The sequence below is a fragment of the Rutidosis leptorrhynchoides genome, chromosome 10 (genome assembly GCF_046630445.1).
Source record: "Rutidosis leptorrhynchoides isolate AG116_Rl617_1_P2 chromosome 10, CSIRO_AGI_Rlap_v1, whole genome shotgun sequence".
In the NCBI taxonomy this organism is placed as follows: domain Eukaryota; kingdom Viridiplantae; phylum Streptophyta; class Magnoliopsida; order Asterales; family Asteraceae; genus Rutidosis; species Rutidosis leptorrhynchoides.
The window spans coordinates 343,668,075-343,687,721 of NC_092342.1; the positions used below are offsets into that span (position 1 = coordinate 343,668,075).

General features: G+C 38.2%; 1 protein-coding gene across 1 annotated transcript; it reads right to left on the minus strand.

Annotated features, from left to right (window-relative positions):
- Positions 1-9,988: 9,988 nt before the first annotated feature.
- LOC139871441 (uncharacterized) lies at positions 9,989-10,513 on the minus strand. Its single transcript, XM_071859154.1, has one exon. It carries the CDS (start codon positions 10,511-10,513, stop codon positions 9,989-9,991), a length of 525 nt encoding a protein of 174 aa, XP_071715255.1.
- Positions 10,514-19,647: the final 9,134 nt, after the last annotated feature.

Below are 19,647 nucleotides of genomic sequence, written 5' to 3' on the forward strand. Positions count from 1 at the left end.
ATTGGTATATACCAATAGTAAATACTTCTAGAAGCTGTGTATAGTACCCTAGATATACGTATAGGATTATTGAGGAAACGGAACGAGAATTCAAATATAACTATCTTTTGTAAATATACTTATATTGTTTTATGTATAAAAGCCCTTTAAAAATGATTAAATACATTACTTATACGATATATGTATAAACATTATAAATCATCAGTATTTATGTCAAATAACGTTACGTATGGTTATTGTTTTGAAAACTTAAGTTAGTAGTTTCAAAATATACTTATGACTTTTTGTTATTAATACAAAATGAGATATTAAAACATCCTTAGATCATGTTAAATATGTATGTATAATTATCATATATTGTATAGTTCGTGATATCATCGGTCAAACTAGACGGTCAAACGTTGTGTAAAACTCTTTTCAAAAACATAAGTCTCAACAATTTGGATTGCTTATCATGTTGGTAAGGTTTAATTTATGTAAATATTAATCTCATAAGTATAGAACGATCGGAAAAGTCCGGGTCATTACAACAATCTTCAACCGGCCTTATCTTCCTACTCATCACGAATTAAATTTCACCGCTACTACCGTTAAACTTAAAATAATTTTACGAACAAAACGAGACTAATGAAAGTTTTCAGCCTACAATCTAGAAGCTCACCTTCTAGATGTTCAAAGTAGCCTTCTTTGAACACCATGTAGAAGAAGCAAAGATGAACACGATGACGGCTGCACACCATCTCCGTTCACACCCTTCCACCGCCATAGAATTTTTACTATAAATAGAGGTGCAAACCTCAATTGTAAATTATCCCAAATCATTCAGAGAAGTGTAATCACAACCTAGAGAGTGTGTGTGAGCTTGAGAGTTTTTTTTTTTTTTGGTAAGAGTTTTGTAATACTCTGTAAATCTATTCTTGTGAGTAATAGAGTTGTTTTTTCTCTCAAATTTATATCTCCCAACGTCCAGGCGATCCCCTCTTCCTAACAAGTGGTATCAAGAGCTTGGTTAGAGACGTTGGTTGAGTTTTTGGGTTTTCGGAAGTTTTCTCAAAATTCAATTTTGAGTGTACCATTGGATTCGTCTCGTCGAACCGAGTCCAACGCAAAAAACGGCGACTTAAACGGAGTTATAACGAGCCCAGAAAACGCGGTCAAAGTTTGTCAACTCGCCGGAATCTCGCCGGAGAAGATGACCGGTGCCGGAATTTTTGCCGGAGAAGGCGATCACTGTAGCAATTCACTGTAGCAGCTGCGGCACTGTAGCAAGTCACTGTAGCAGTACTGTAGCGGTACTGTAGCAATTCTGAAATTTTACAATTTGGTCCCTGAAATTTTCAGAATTTCATTTTTTTGGTCCCTGAAGTTTATAAAAATTATAATTTTACCCCATAAGTGGAATTTAAGCCGCGAAGTGTCTATTCCACCATTTTCAACCGTTCCGGACGTAACGGTGATCTCTGTTTTCTACAATTCAACCCCGTTTGTGTTGAAAAATTATTTTTAAGGTGATAATGTCCACAGAAGAGTCAACATCATCTTCCGGAGCTATGATTATGCTCACAGCAACAAACTACACGCTGTGGAAACCTCGGATGGAAGATCTCCTTAGCTGTAAGGATTTGTTCGATCCTATTGAATTGAAGGGTATAAACCCTGATTCTGCCAAAGAGAAAGAGTGGAAGAAATCAAACCGAAAAACTATTGGTCAGATCCGTCAATGGATTGATCATAGTGTCTTCCACCATGTTGCATAAGAGACAGACGCATATGTCCTCTGGAAAAAGTTGGAGGACATGTACCAGGCCAAGACTGCTCGGAATAAAGCCCTGCTGATGAGGCGTTTAGTCAACATGAAGCTCAAAAGTGGAACTTCAGTTGCCGAGCATACCAGTGAGTTCCAGAGCTTGGTCAACCAGTTATCGTCTGTAGAGATGCCGCTTGGCGATGAAGTTCAGGCGCTACTGCTACTTAGTTTCCTTCCCGATAGTTGGGAAACGCTGGTAGTAACACTCAGCAACTCAGCCCCGAATGGCAAACTTACCATGTCAATGGTCAAGGATGCCCTATTCAGTGAAGAGGCACGGAGAAAAGACATGGGCACAGATCAGACCCATGCCTTTGTCACAGAGAATCGGGGGAGACAGCGAATGAGTAGCAAAAATAAATGGAGAGGCAGAAGCAAGAGCAGGGGCAGGTCAGCTGATGGCAGAAAACCAACATATAAATGTCATCATTGTGGATTAGAGGGACATATGAAGAAGAACTGCTATAGATTAAAAGAGGAACAAGGTCAAAGCAGTTCACAGCCGAAGAATAAGGGTGGAGAAACATTAGTTGCTATCACAGGTGATGTAGCTTATTGTTCAACCCATGATGAGACATGCCTTCACGTTGTAGTGACCCGAACTTTTCCATGTTTATATATATTAATTGAGATTGATATTTACATGATTAAATGTTTCCAACATGTTAAGCAATCAAACTTGTTAAGACTTGATTAATTGAAATATGTTTCATATAGACAATTGACCACCCAAGTTGACCGGCGATTCACGAACGTTAAAACTTGTAAAAACGACATGACGATATATATATGGATATACATATGGTTAACATGAGATTATGATAAGTAAGTATCTCCATAAGTATATTAACAATGAGTTATATACATATAAACAAGACTACTAACTTAAGGATTTCGAAACGAGACATATATGTAACGATTATCGTTGTAACGACATTTAAATGTATATATATCATATTAAGATATATTAATATATCATAATATCATGATAATATAATAATTTAACATCTCATTAGATATAATAAACAATGGGTTAACAACATTAATTGAGATCGTTAACTTAAAGGTTTCAAAACAACACTTACATGTAACGACTAACGATGACTTAACGACTCAGTTAAAATGTATATACATGTAGTGTATTTAGATGTATTAAAATACTTTTGGAAGACTTCAAGACATATATCAAAACACTCATACTTAACGAAAATGGTTACAGTTACTTTCCCATTCTTTTCTTTCATCAAGAATTCTAGTCGTATTCTTACCCGTATTATACACAGCTTCAAAACGTACTTACTATGGGTATATACCAATAGGAACTAGCATGGGATTCCACTCTTGATTATGTCATGTATGACTAATCAATTTTAACTTCTACCATGAGCTAGTCAACTAACTAGAACTCCTTTTAACCCCACTCACCACTCACCAATTACCACTCATCATTCACTCCATTTCACTTCCAATTCTCTTTCTAATTCTCTCTCAACACACACACACTATTATGAACGTATTTTTCCAGTAGTTAATCATCATCTTCATCAAAAATCACTTTAAGAATCAAGCTATAATCATCATAGGAAGAACACTTCAAGAACACTTCAAAAATCCCTTCAAGTTTACTAATTTACTTCCAAGCTTTCTAATCCATTCCAAGTAATCATATAAGATCAAGAAACCTTTGTTATATACAGTAGGTTATCTTTCTTATTCAAGGTAATATTCATATTCAAACTTTGATTCAATTTCTATAACTATAAACTATCTTAATTCGAGTAAAAATCTTACTTGAACTTGTTTTTGTGTCATGATCCTACTTCAAGAACTTTCAAGCCATCCAAGATCCTTTGAAGCTAGATCATTTCTTGTCACTTCCAGTAGGTTTACCTACTAAACTTGAGGTAGTAATGATGTTCATAACATCATTCGATTCATATATATAAAACTATCTTATTCGAAGGTTTAAACTCGTAATCACTAGAACATAGTTTAGTTAATTCTAAACTTGTTCGCAAACAAAAGTTAATCCTTCTAACTTGACTTTTAAAATTAACTAAACACACGTTCTATATCTATATGATATGCTAACTTAATGATTTAAAACCTGGAAACACAAAAAACACCGTAAAACCGGATTTACGCCGTCGTAGTAACACCGCGGGCTGTTTTGGGTTAGTTAATTAAAAACTATGATAAACTTTGATTTCAAAATTGTTATTCTGAGAAAATGATTTTTATTATGAACATGAAACTATATCCAAAAATTATGGTTAAACTCAAAGTGGAAGTATGTTTTCTAAAATGGTCATCTAGACGTCGTTCTTTCGACTGAAATGACTACCTTTACAAAAACGACTTGTAACTTATTTTTCCGACTATAAACCTATAATTTTTCTGTTTAGATTCATAAAATAGAGTTCAATATGAAACCATAGCAATTTGATTCACTCAAAACGGATTTAAAATGAAGAAGTTATGGGTAAAACAAGATTGGATAATTTTTCTCATTTTAGCTACGTGAAAATTGGTAACAAATCTATTCCAACCATAACTTAATCAACTTGTATTGTATATTATGTAATCTTGAGATACCATAGACACGTATACAATGTTTCGACCTATCATGTCGACACATCTATATATATTTCGGAACAACCATAGACACTCTATATGTGAATGTTGGAGTTAGCTATACAGGGTTGAGGTTGATTCCAAAATATATATAGTTTGAGTTGTGATCAATACTGAGATACGTATACACTGGGTCGTGGATTGATTCAAGATAATATTTATCGATTTATTTCTGTACATCTAACTGTGGACAACTAGTTGTAGGTTACTAACGAGGACAGCTGACTTAATAAACTTAAAACATCAAAATATATTAAAAGTGTTGTAAATATATTTTGAACATACTTTAATATACATGTATATATTGTTATAGGTTCGTGAATCAACAGTGGCCAAGTCTTACTTCTCGACGAAGTAAAAATCTGGGAAAGTGAGTTATAGTCCCACTTTTAAAATCTAATATTTTTGGGATGAGAATACATGCAGGTTTTATAAATGATTTACAAAATAGACACAAGTACGTGAAACTACATTCTATGGTTGAATTATCGAAATCGAATATGCCCCTTTTTATTAAGTCTGGTAATCTAAGAATTAGGGAACAGACACCCTAATTGACGCGAATCCTAAATATAGATCTATTGGGCCTAACAAACCCCATCCAAAGTACCGGATGCTTTAGTACTTCGAAATTTATATCATATCCGAAGGGTGTCCCGGAATGATGGGGATATTCTTATATATGCATCTTGTTAATGTCGGTTACCAGGTGTTCACCATATGAATGATTTTTATCTCTATGTATGGGATGTGTATTGAAATATGAAATCTTGTGGTCTATTGTTACGATTTGATATATATAGGTTAAACCTATAACTCACCAACATTTTTGTTGACGTTTAAAGCATGTTTATTCTCAGGTGAATATTAAGAGCTTCCGCTGTTGCATACTAAAATAAGGACAAGATTTGGAGTCCATGTTTGTATGATATTGTGTAAAAACTGCATTCAAGAAACTGATTTCGATGTAACATATTTGTATTGTAAACCATTATGTAATGGTCGTGTGTAAACAGGATATTTTAGATTATCATTATTTGATAATCTACGTAAAGCTTTTTAAACCTTTATTTATGAAATAAAGGTTATGGTTTGTTTTAAAAATGAATGCAGTCTTTGAAAAACGTCTCATATAGAGGTCAAAACCTCGCAACGAAATCAATTAATATGGAACGTTTTTAATCAATAAGAACGGGACATTTCACACGTCTCACGAGAAGAAGCGGAATGGGTGGTAGATACTGCAGCTTTCTACCACGTGACTCCATACAAAGAATACTTCACAACATACAAAGCTGGTGACTTTGGAGCTGTGAAGATGGGAAATTCCAGTTCCGCTGAGATTGTCGGAATTGGTGATGTCAAGATAAAGACAAGTTCCGGGAGCACAATCACTCTGAAGGATGTCCGCCATGTGCCAGATCTTCGGCTGAATCTACTTTCCGGAGTAGCTCTCGATAAACAGAGCTATGATAGTCATTTCAGTAGAGGCACATGGAAATTGTTAAGAGGCGCTATAATAGTCGCTCGAGGACACATTTGTGGCACACTGTACAAGACTCATGTGAAGATCTGCACAGACAGCATTAATGTTGCAGAAAAGGAGGCTTCACAAAATTTATGGCACCAGAGACTCGGTCACATGAGTGAGAAAGGGTTGTCTACCCTAATAAAGAAGGAGCTTATCAATGTAGACAAGGACGCTGCACTAGATCCTTGCAATCATTGTCTGTTTGGTAAGCAACATAGAGTCTCGTTTAATTCCTCTTCAACGAGAAGATCAGAGTTACTCAGTCTGGTACACTCTGATGTTTGTGGTCCCTTAGAGGTTGAATCAATTGGTGGCAACCGATACTTTCTAACGTTTATCGATGATGCTTCTCGAAAGGTGTGGGTATATTTCTTGCGGACGAAGGACCAGGTGTTCGATTACTTCAAACAGTTCCATGTCATGGTAGAACGTGAGACAGGAAAGAAGTTAAAGTGTCTTCGATCCGACAACGGCGGTGAATACTCTTCCAGGCAGTTCAATGCCTATTGCAGATCATATGGCATCTGACATGAGAAGACGGTCCCACGTACCCCTCAACATAATGGTATAGCAGAAAGAATGAACCGAACAATCATGGAACGTGTTCGGAGCATGCTCAGTATGGCTAAGCTGCCAAAGCCATTCTGGGGAGAAGCAGTCAGAGCCGCTTGTTATTTGATCAACCGATCTCCATCAGTACCACTGAATTTTGAAGTTCTGGAGAAACTTTGGTCTGGAAAGGATCCATCATACTCTCACTTAAGAGTATTTGGATGTTTGGCGTACGCACATGTATCCAAGGAGCTCAGGCAGAAGCTGGATGCAAGGACCACTCCATGCATATTCATAGGCTATGGAGATGAAGAATTTGGATACAGATTATGGGATCCAAAGGAGAAAAAGGTGATCAGAAGTAGGGACGTAGTGTTCCATGAAAGCCAGACAATAGAAGATATTGAAAAGCCCACAATATCTCAGAAGTCAAATGTTGCTGCTCAGGTGCCAGAGGCAACAACGAAATCATTCATGAGAAATGAATTTTCAGTACAAGAAGAAATGCCAGAAGTAGAAGATAATGAGGAAAATGACGGTGCTGAGCAGGGGGAGCCACAACCCCATATGCCAGACGTTCCAGCACCATCACAAGGTCAAGATGATGGTGGATCTCCTCAGAATGTTCCAGAAGTTCGTAGATCTGAACGAGGTCGGATTCCATCGAGTAGATATCCAGAATCCGAGTACCTTCTACTTACTGAAGATGGAGAACCGGAGAGTTTTCATGAAGCAGTAACTCATAAGGATAAAGAAAAATGGTTGCTCGCAATGCAGGATGAGATGGATTCTCTGCATAAAAATCAAACTTATGAGATTGTAGAACTTCCACGCGGGAAGAAGGCACTGAAAAATAAATGGGTGTTCAAGCTGAAAAAGGATGGTAGTGGAAAAGTGGTGAAATACAAAGCACGACTTGTAGTCAAAGGATTCCAACAGAAGAAAGGGATTGATTTTGATGAGATATTTTCACCAGTAGTCAAGATGACTTCAATTAGAGTCATACTTGGATTGGTCGCAAGTATGAACTTGGAGCTTGAACAGATGGATGTAAAGACAGCTTTTCTTCATGGAGATTTACATGAAGAAATTTACATGGAGCAGCCGGAAGGTTTTGAGGTTTCAGGAGATAATCTCGTAAGCAAGCTGAAGAAAAGTTTGTACGGTTTAAAGCAGGCACCTAGGCAGTGGTACAAGAAGTTTGACTCATGCATGGTGAGTCACGGGTACAAGAAAACTGCAGCAGATGAGTGTGTCTACATTCAGAAGTTTTCTGAAGGAGATTTCGTTGCTCTTCTACTTTATGTAGACGATATTTTGATCGTAGGAAAAGACGTAACGAAGATCAACCAGCTGAAGAAGGAACTCTCTAAGTCTTTTGACATGAAAGACTTAGGACAGGCTCAACAGATTTTGAGAATGCAGATAACCCGAGATAGGAAGAATAAAAGGTTATGGCTATCTCAGGAGAAGTATATTGAACGAGTGCTTTCACGTTTCAATATGAACAATGCCAAACCTGTTAGCATTCCATTAGCTAACCATTTCAAGTTAAACAAGAGTTCTTGTCCCTCATCCAAGGAAGAGATCGGGGAGATGTCGTCAGTACCATATTCCTCAGCAGTTGGAAGTTTAATGTATGCGATGGTGTGTACAAGGCCCGATATTGCTCATGCAGTGGGAACGGTGAGTCGTTTTTCTCTCGAACCCCGGGAAAGAGCATTGGGATGCAGTAAAATGGATTCTCAGATATCTTAAAGGTACAAAGAATCTATGTCTTTGTTACGGGGGAGCTGATCCAATCTTGGAAGGCTATACAGATGCGGATATGGCCGGAGATCCTGATAGTAGGAAATCTACTTCAGGATTCATTTACACTTTTGCAGGGGGAGCTGTTTCATGGCAGTCAAGACTACAGAGGTGTGTTGCATTATCCACAACTGAAGCAGAGTATATTGCTGCTGCAGAAGATAATGTGACAGTCAGAGTGCTCTAGATTTGAGCAAGAACTCCATGTACCATTCCCGTACAAAACATATTGATATTCGCTATCATTGGATACGCGAGGTAATTAATCGACAACTGTTGAGACTAGTGAAGATCCATACAAAGGAGAATCCTGCGAATATGTTAACAAAGGTGGTGACTCGAGAGAAGTTGGAGTTATGCAGAGACATAACTGGAATGTTCGTGGATTCGGCTGGAGGGGGAGAATTGAAAGTTTCCAGCCTACAATCTAGAAGCTCACCTTCTAGATGTTCAAAGTAGCCTTCTTTGAACACCATGTAGAAGAAGCAAAGATGAACATGATGACGGCCGCCCACCATCTCCGTTCACACCCTTCCACCGCCATAGAATTTTTACTATAAATAGAGGTGCAAACCTCAATTGTAAATCATCTCAAATTATTCAGAGAAGTGTAATCACAACCTAGAGAGTGTGTGTGAGCTTGAGAGTTTTTTTTTTTTTTTTTTTTTTTGTTGTAAGAGTTTTGTAATACTCTGTAAATCTATTCTTGTGAGTAATAGAGTTGTTTTTTCTCTCAAATTTATATCTCCCAACGTCCAGACGATCCCCTCTTCCTAACAACTAACTACGTCTGAAACGGATACCTTTTTAAAAACGCTAACCACAACGACATCTAAACGGGTCTTAACACAGGGGCCGTTTATCTCTTTGTACATACACAACGATACGTTAAATACGAACATTCAGGCCGAAAGCCCCCGCCGCATCGCGCGGGCTGCTCCGGACTAGTTTAAACTATAAAACAAAATTACAGCAACAAACGAGCCATAATTTTGGTCGTTATTTACTATAGTCCAAGAAAAACGATTAGATGGGAATGGCTAGGTGCTAGACTGCTAGCCCAATAATACTCGAGCGCATACGGCCCAAATGTATCAATATCTACCCTTTTATAACGTTGGCTCATATTACATCATCGTAAGCAATAATAAAAATTGGAATTCCTTCAAGTATTTCTTAAAAATTTTACCCAATAAAATTATAAAATTAATATTATTACAATAAAAGATAATCTGGGTGCAAGTTTCGTTACTTAGTTTCCTTATTTACGAGATCCATGTTTTGAACACAAAATCGGTAATATTTAACTTTCGTTTGAAAATATAAATAACTATCTAAACAACGAATGCATTAGAAGTTTTTTTTTATACACCAACCACATTTTATTTCTCTTTTTTTTTTTTAAGGCAACAATTTTATTAATATCCGCAATGTATAATGCAAAATGGGAAGCACCCATATACCCACACTAGACATCTCACTATCTACAAGGGCATTTGATATATACGGATGCTAAGGAGGCATCCAACATATACCAAAAGCTGATTGAACTCACTATTAAAACATTTCGCAACAACCATCTAGACAATTATACATTTAGGATTCGTTAGCCAAGAATGCCATTCGATCGCTAAGGAATTACAACGCTTCACAATTCACTCAAAGCTCTTAACTTGAATTTCATTTAGAGCCATCGGTGGATTCCAACACAATTTTTTGAAGACCATCTTGTTTCGATTTTTCCAAATAAGGTAACCGCATGTCCACTCGACCGCTTGCCGTATTTTAGAGCCAATACCGGTAGTTTGAAAAGAAGAATTACCCCGAAAAGCCGTATTGCTATCTAACGACCCACTAACAATATCGAACCATTTGTGAGTCTTGTCCCAAACCTCTTTGCTTTTTTCGCATTGAAAAAGTGCGTGTTGAACCGTCTTAATATCTTTATCACAAATGGGGCAACAAACCGAATGAAGGTCGATTCCCCTCTTGTCAAGTTCCGACAAAACCGGTAATCTACCATTTAATGCCCTCCAAATAAAGATCCCCACTTTCCTAGGAACAAGGTTGTTCCTTAATGTTTCCCTACCCGTTACTTTTGAGGTTATTAATTTTGACCGCACCAAATCCGAGAGAACCTTTGATGAGAATTTACCACTAGAGCATAGAGTCTGTAACATCCCGCGTTTTTCCGTTAAATTTATTTTAACACCGTCTTTTTTTTTTAAATAATATCTTTCGTCATTTAATTTGGCATCTTTCGTTAACTAACGTTCATAATATCCTCGTTATTTAATTATAAAGTCATCCTTTACTCGAACGTTTTTAAAATATTCGTTGGGTTAATTCCCGCACCCGCTTTGAAACTCGAGGGACCGAGATTGTCAAATGGGCAAACTAGTTGACTAGGTCAACTAGTCAACCCTCTTACCACATCCATTCATTTCATCTCCACCTCCCACCTCCATCCTCCTCTTTCTCTCTACTTCCCATTTTTGAACTCAAAACCCTCAAACATAAAATCATCATCTAAATCCGATTGGAGAAGCAAACATCAAAACAAATTACATTTTCGTGATCCTCTCTTCATCCTCTACATTTTGATACCAATATCATCAAGTTTGGGTAACATTTCTAAAACTCTAGATTTCTCTACATTCGTGTTTTTGACTTGAAATGGTGTTAGTTAGTGTCTATGGCTCATTGTGATGTCGTGTGTGTAATTTATATGCTCGATCTCGTTGTTTTAGTGTAACTAGCATGAACTTGAATTTTGGTGCGTTGTTCTTGAATTTAGGATGATCATATGTTGTTAGGTGTTAAAAGTTGATGTTTTAATTGTGTTACTAGCATCACTAGCTTCAATTTGATGTGTAGGTTGCCTTAGAAAACTTCATGAACTTGATTATTGATTTTGGTGAATTTGGGTTAGGGTTTGATGAACTTGAAATGGACTTTTGATGCATTGAATGCCATGGATTATTATTGGTAAGTGTTTAGTTGGATTGTATGTTTGATTACCTTCGAAACGGCATAACATACATGTAAATTGGTTGCTCGAATCATAAAATGCGTTTTTGGAACTTGAACTTTGATTATGAATGTTTAATTGCGGTTTTTGGTTGTTGTAAGTGGAAGTTTGATTGATGAAATGCGTTTAGTTGTTTTCCTTGTCAAATTACCTTTCCAACGATATATAGTATGCATTTTGGATGTTTTCGGTTCATAAAATATGTTAATTTGAGTTTTGGTTCGTGACTTGGACCATTTTTCTGCAAACTGCATGTTTCCCAGGTATTGCGCGCCGCGCATATACCCGCGCGCCGCGCAGAATTAGAAATCCCAGATGTTTGCCTTCGTGGTTAAGTTCTGACCAGGATTTACACTTGGGTGCGCGCCGCGCAACCCATAGCGCGCCGCGCATATGCCCAGCTCATTTTTGTTTTTATTTTTCCTTTCACAAAATGTTTCCCGCTTAACCGTAACTCCGATTAACATGAAACTTGGCCATTCTGCTCATAAATGATTTCTCATCATGGGAAAATTGTCGGATACCCGACCCGACCCCGTTGACCTTGACTTTGACCAAGTTTGACTTTTAGTCAAACTTAACCAAACAATTATACGATCGTTCTAACATGCTTAGTTACTTGTATCGTGCATGAAACTTGACTAATTGATTCACATGCTACATAATCGAGTCGTAACGAGCCATAGGACAAATTGAACATCTTTGACCGTTTGTGTTTACCGTTATTGATATAACCTATATGTTTAGGTCAAGACTAGCCTTGTCTTTGCACGCGTTTACTCGTTGAAGTACTTTATTAACTCTTGCGCTCAAGGTGAGATCATAGTCCCACTTTTTCAACAACTTTTATACTTTTAAATCGTGGGCTGAGAAAACATATACTTTGTTACATCTTGTACTACTTACTTTTATGTTTTGAACACAAGTGTGAAAACAAACATTCCACGTGCGAGTTAGAACAAAAATGCCTCAATTCGATTATCATTAGTTACACTTGCAGGGTGTAAGCGAGAACTTATATTGTGTGGCCATACGGGTTTAACAAACCCTCATTCGGACGGTTCGCTACCGTTATGCGGATGAAATATATTTTTGTGTTTTAGTGTGGGTTCTAGCACTGTGTGATGGGGTAACGTTGGTTAAGTTTCGATAATTGAGTGCTCGCGTATAACAACACTTTTGGAATGCAAATGATTTGGATAATCTACGTTATGGAAATACAAAATCTTGTGGTTCAAAAACAACGTTTAATACTTACTAAACCTATGATTTCACCAACGTTTTCGTTGACAGATTCTTCTATGTTTTCTCAGGTTATGAATGCTTAGTGATACATGCTTCCGCACTCTTTTGATACTTGCTTGGATGTCGAGTATACATGCACTTTGGAGCATCTTTTGAACTTATTTAAACTGTGTCGCATAGTTTTCATTTGTACTTATAACGTTGTAACTTAACTTGTGGTCAATTATCTTTGTAAACTTTGAAACAATGTTTACACTTGAATTGATGCGACATATTTTGGGTCAAACGTCTGTTTTAAAGACTTATGACCAGGTAATGGGACCTACGTAGTCGACGCCGTCACTTGACGATTTGTCGGGGTCGCTACAAGTGGTATCAGAGCCTTGGTTGTAGGGATTTAGAGTTCATTTGTGTCCACCCCGAGTCATAGGGTACATAGGTGAATCTAGACTACAACCGGCATATAGACTGAAGTAGGAATTACTTGACTATTTGTGCAGCTATACTCGAACTCTTCTATCATATCTAACTCGTATTCGATCTTGATCTTACGTTGATAAATTTTGTTGACGCGCCACCTTGACTTTATGAGGTAATGTTAAATGCACATGAGAATCAGGGTAATATAATTTCCGGGATTATATTACGGTGATTCATATGGACATTCCGACATTATGACATAAAGAATTTAAGGCGAGTCAAGGAAAATTTTCTCTACATCATCATTCCCTATCATGATTAGTATTATTGAGAATACTAATCAACGATATTCTTGTGTCTTGAAGGAACAATGCCTCCCCGTCGCGGGCCACGTAATGAAACTTCTGAACAAGCTTTTCAACGCATGATAGCCACCGCCATAGGTGCGGCTATGGCTAGTATCTCCTCCGACATTAATAACAACCACAACCACAACAACCATGGAGCCGGTAATTCAAACGAGGGTTGCTCCTACAAAACTTTCATGGGGTGCAAACCTCACACCTTCGATGGGACCGGAGGACCGGTTGTGCTCACCCGATGGTTTGAGCAAACAGAAGCCGTTTTTAGCATAAGCGGTTGTCGGGACCAAGACAAAGTCAAATATTCCACCCACACTTTTGCCGGTATCGCCCTCACATGGTGGAATACGTATGTGCTGTCGGTGGGTATCGATGAAGCTCACACTCTCTCATGGGCCGACTTAAAGAAAAAGATGATCACCGAATACTTTCCGCGCGAAGAGACCCGTAAGCTCGAACACGAACTAAGAACTTTAAAAGCGGTCGGGAATGACCTAAAGGCATATAATCAACGATTTTCTGAGCTATCCTTGATGTGCCCAAACCTCGTGACCCCCGAACCTCTAAGGGTTGAACTTTACATGGATGGTCTTCCCAAGAGCATCAAACAAGGAGTAATGTCATCCAAACCCAGTAATCACCAAGAGGCCCTGAATATGGCCCGTCAATTGATCGAAACGGTAGACGAGATTGAAGTGCCGGCACCTAAAGCCGAGGATGAGTCGGGTGACAACAAAAGAAAATGGGAAGCCCCCCAATCGAGTAACTACAACAACAACTTTGCCAAGGAACCTCTCACCCCCGTCGGCAAAAAAAGTTATGCCGGGACACGACCTTTTTGCAACAAATGCCACAAGCATCATTTTGGTGAATGTGGCAAGCTAATTTGCCATCGGTGCCAAGGTAGTGGTCATATTGCCAAGTATTGTGGAAGTACCGCCCCCGTCACTCAAAAGGGGCCCGACGCACCAAAGCCGAGTATTTGCTACAAATGTGGCCAATCGGGTCATTTTAGGAATGAATGCCCAAAGAATAAAGCAAAAACCAACGCGCGCCGTTGAACTTACAACATTGACACCTAGGATGCCCGAGACGATGATGGACTAGTCACGGGTACGTTTCTTCACAACAAACCGTATATTTCATACTTATTCGATTCGAGTACCGTTAGACGTTTTATAACCAAGGATTTGACTCGTGCTCTTTATATTCCACCTTTTTCCCCTAGACACTACTTAGGCAATTTAAGTGACCAACGGAAAATATTGTGTGCCTATAAATTTTATTGGAGGATATACGTTAAGACTTTTGACTTGACACCTATAGAACTAGGGAGCTCGGAACCTATTCGTTAAAAAAAAAAAAAAAAAAAAAAATGTTTCCCCATCATCTTGTATAGATTATTGTGAACTGAGTAATTTTCGGTTGGAAACCGATACCCTCTCCCTCGCATCCATGACCTCATGATTTCTTGCATGAATCCCGTGTGTATTCCAAAACGACCTCCGTTCCGGTTATCATCAATTGGGGGTTAAGGGAGACGATGTCTCCTGAGTCTTTTCCGAACTCGCAACGTTAGTTGTAAATCTCTCTTAGTACCATTCGATTTATCCAAGGCTCGTCCGTATCCATAAACCTCCTAAACCACGTATGCAAACTTATCTAGACAAATCTGTTATCATATTTATAGGTGACATCTTAACTTATTCAAGTAAAGAAGGCAAACGAACAACATCATCATCTTACGCTCGAACTTTGAGAAAAGAGCAACTCTATACCAAATTTTCCGAGTGAGAATTTCTGTTAAACGAAGTCAAATTTTCTAGACCATGATGTTAATGGTCAAGGCATTACAATCAATCTCGAAATCAAGCCACACGTAATCATGAAACTCTCTCAACTCAGACTTGTATTCGTAAAATCTTAGATCTCGCCTGTTATCACCGAAGATTCATTTCTGACTTTTCTCGTGTTACCCGACTTTTAAACTCGTTAACTCACTAAGGGAAAACTCTAAACCTCTCCGTGTTCGAACCTTGAGCGTGATTCTTCACACCAACATTTCTAGTTAAAATCGTATAGCAACAGATGGAACTCAAACATGGAAATATTTCTACATGAACGCCGAAAGGCATACTCTCTCGACTCAAAATTAACGTAACTAAAATTCGTTATTTTGCACGAAGAATTCGAATACTAAACTGTAGATCCGATCAACTTTCTCGTCATCACGTACCACACACATACCTCTGTTATTTCACCGTTACTGTCTGATATTACTGGAATTTAAGATAACACACAATCCAACGATACTTCACTCTTCTTTGACTTAACGTCCTTGTGTTTCTGATAATCGGCCAACTACTATTCAACCCCGAACTATACAACTACGTGTACTATCTCGATTTTCTTTCAAACTTCAACTTTTGACAACTAGATGCACAATACGGCGACCTTGAGATGTAAACTCATCCTATTCTAAGACCTCATTTCACTTCTATCTTTATCGCTCGCACTTCCGTTTAAGGAAACTCCTTGTGACATTTCTCCATGGATAGAGAAACTCCTCATATTACTTTAACATTCGCCACGAGGGTGAATAGTCCTAACGAACATATTTCGAACCCTAACTGACTTGTTCAAACATATCTTAAGAGATTCTATTCCAGTACGGTGTATCTTCGTCATTTATCCTGTATCGAAATACTCGTTTCACTTCTAGTGTTACAAGAAACCTTGGGAACTCGCTTAGACACATGTACCGCGTATCTCCCACAACCGACGAACCGAGCAAACGTACGATTCAATCTTGGAAAGACATGTTACAGACTCGTATTGTCACCTTTAGTAGATCACTCTTACAACAGTAGTTACCACTCGTGTGTTCACGCGCACTTTCCGAAACCCTATATGACCGCTAATGTCATACCCCTGTTCATTTAACCAAAGCATCAACCACCGAAATCTGAACTCCATCAAGAAACAACAATTGAAATCATTCAAATCCGAGGAGGGCTCGAGACGATCCGTAGTCGCCAAAAGAGTTAAACCAAACCTTAATACAACGTAAAACCCTGACTATCCAAATTCATGAGAACACTCAAGGACGTACCTACACTTATTCATATCATGAACAACGTAAAGTCTCGAGTAAGAGATATCGACTACTACTTCCAACTAAATTTCGGGACGAAATTTCTTTTGAGGTGTGGATAATGTAACATCCCGCGTTTTTCCGTTAAATTTATTTTAACACCGTCTTTTTTTTTTAAATAATATCTTTCGTCATTTAATTTGGCATCTTTCGTTAACAAACATTCATAATATCCTCGTTATTTAATTATAAAGTCATCCGTTACTCGAACGTTTTTAAAATATTCGTTGGGTTAATTCCCGCACCCGCTTTGAAACTCGAGGGACCGAGATTGCCAAATGGGCAAACTAGTTGACTAGGTCAACTAGTCAACCCTCTTACCACATCCATTCATTTCATCTCCACCTCCCACCTCCATCCTCCTCTTTCTCTCTACTTCCCATTTTTGAACTCAAAACCCTCAAACATAAAATCATCATCTAAATCCGATTGGAGAAGCAAACATCAAAACAAATTACATTTTCGTGATCCTCTCTTCATCCTCTACATTTTGATACCAATATCATCAAGTTTGGGTAACATTTCTAAAACTCTAGATTTCTCTAAATTCGTGTTTTTGACTTGAAATGGTGTTAGTTAGTGTCTATGGCTCATTGTGATGTCGTGTGTGTAATTTATATGCTCGATCTCGTTGTTTTAGTGTAACTAGCATGAACTTGAATTTTGGTGCGTTGTTCTTGAATTTAGGATGATCATATGTTGTTAGGTGTTAAAAGTTGATGTTTTAATTGTGTTACTAGCATCACTAGCTTCAATTTGATGTGTAGGTTGCCTTAGAAAACTTCATGAACTTGATTATTGATTTTGGTGAATTTGGGTTAGGGTTTGATGAACTTGAAATGGACTTTTGATGCATTGAATGCCATGGATTATTATTGGTAAGTGTTTAGTTGGATTGTATGTTTGATTACCTTCGAAACGGCATAACATACATGTAAATTGGTTGCCCGAATCATAAAATGCGTTTTTGAAACTTGAACTTTGATTATGAATGTTTAATTGCGGTTTTTGGTTGTTGTAAGTGGAAGTTTGATTGATGAAATGCGTTTAGTTGTTTTCCTTGTCAAATTACCTTTCCAACGATATATAGTATGCATTTTGGATGTTTTCGGTTCATAAAATATGTTAATTTGAGTTTTGGTTCGTGACTTGGACCATTTTTCTGCAAACTGCATGTTTCCCAGGTATTGCGCGCCGCGCATATACCCGCGCGCCGCGCAGAATTAGAAATCCCAGATGTTTGCCTTCGTGGTTAAGTTCTGACCAGGATTTACACTTGGGTGCGCGCCGCGCAACCCATAGCGCGCCGCGCAACCCATAGCGCGCCGCGCATATGCCCAGCTCATTTTTGTTTTTATTTTTCCTTTCACAAAATGTTTCCCGCTTAACCGTAACTCCGATTAACATGAAACTTGGCCATTCTGCTCATAAATGATTTCTCATCATGGGAAAATTGTCGGATACCCGACCCGACCCCGTTGACCTTGACTTTGACCAAGTTTGACTTTTAGTCAAACTTAACCAAACAATTATACGATCGTTCTAACATGCTTAGTTACTTGTATCGTGCATGAAACTTGACTAATTGATTCACATGCTACATAATCGAGTCGTAACGAGTCATAGGACAAATTGAACATCTTTGACCGTTTGTGTTTACCGTTATTGATATAACCTATATGTTTAGGTCAAGACTAGCCTTGTCTTTGCACGCGTTTACTCGTTGAAGTACTTTATTAACTCTTGCGCTCAAGGTGAGATCATAGTCCCACTTTTTCAACAACTTTTATACTTTTAAATCGTGGGCTGAGAAAACATATACTTTGTTACATCTTGTACTACTTACTTTTATGTTTTGAACACAAGTGTGAAAACAAACATTCCACGTGCGAGTTAGAACAAAAATGCCTCAATTCGATTATCATTAGTTACACTTGCAGGGTGTAAGCGAGAACTTATATTGTGTGGCCATACGGGTTTAACAAACCCTCATTCGGACGGTTCGCTACCGTTATGCGGATGAAATATATTTTTGTGTTTTAGTGTGGGTTCTAGCACTGTGTGATGGGGTAACGTTGGTTAAGTTTCGATAATTGAGTGCTCGCGTATAACAACACTTTTGGAATGCAAATGATTTGGATAATCTACGTTATGGAAATACAAAATCTTGTGGTTCAAAAACAACGTTTAATACTTACTAAACCTATGATTTCACCAACGTTTTCGTTGACAGATTCTTCTATGTTTTCTCAGGTTATGAATGCTTAGTGATACATGCTTCCGCACTCTTTTGATACTTGCTTGGATGTCGAGTATACATGCACTTTGGAGCATCTTTTGAACTTATTTAAACTGTGTCGCATAGTTTTCATTTGTACTTATAACGTTGTAACTTAACTTGTGGTCAATTATCTTTGTAAACTTTGAAACAATCTTTACACTTGAATTGATGCGACATATTTTGGGTCAAACGTCTGTTTTAAAGACTTATGACCAGGTAATGGGACCTACGTAGTCGACGCCGTCACTTGACGATTTGTCGGGGTCGCTACAGAGTCCAAAGCCACCGATCTTCTTTCTCATTGGTACCCGTGAAACCCTTTAAAAGTCGAGTCAATTCATCGAGCTCATCACCCGTTCTACCCCCTGGTTGCCGAATCCAATCCCAAACCCCGTAACACGATGTCCCATCCCAACCTATACGCAAGGACACCGAAGCATTTTGCACATTTTCCAACCTAAAGAGTCGACAAAATCGATATTTAAGAGGGATATCCAAAAGCCACGAGTCATGCAAAAAAGTGAATATCTTCCTTTCCCGATTTCTCTCTTGAAGGAGTTAGAAAAACCGATGCCAAGCCCATCTAATTGAATCCCTGTTTTCACAATATTGCTCCAAGTAGAAAAGTAAGTACAAGAATTAGCCCCACCCGAAAGTAAACCCCCCGAAGTCCCATGTATGCTTTTGATGACTTTAACCCACAAGGAGGAAGTATCGATGAAGAACCTCCACCACCACTTGCCGATTAAAGCCATATTTTTAGCATGTAGAGAACCAATATTCAACCCACCCTCCTCGAAAGGACGAATAACGTTATCCCA

What these genes read in the sequence shown, in the direction of transcription:
- LOC139871441 (XM_071859154.1), bottom strand. Translation starts at nt 10,513, where the DNA reads ATGTTACAGACTCTATGCTCTAGTGGTAAATTCTCATCAAAGGTTCTC.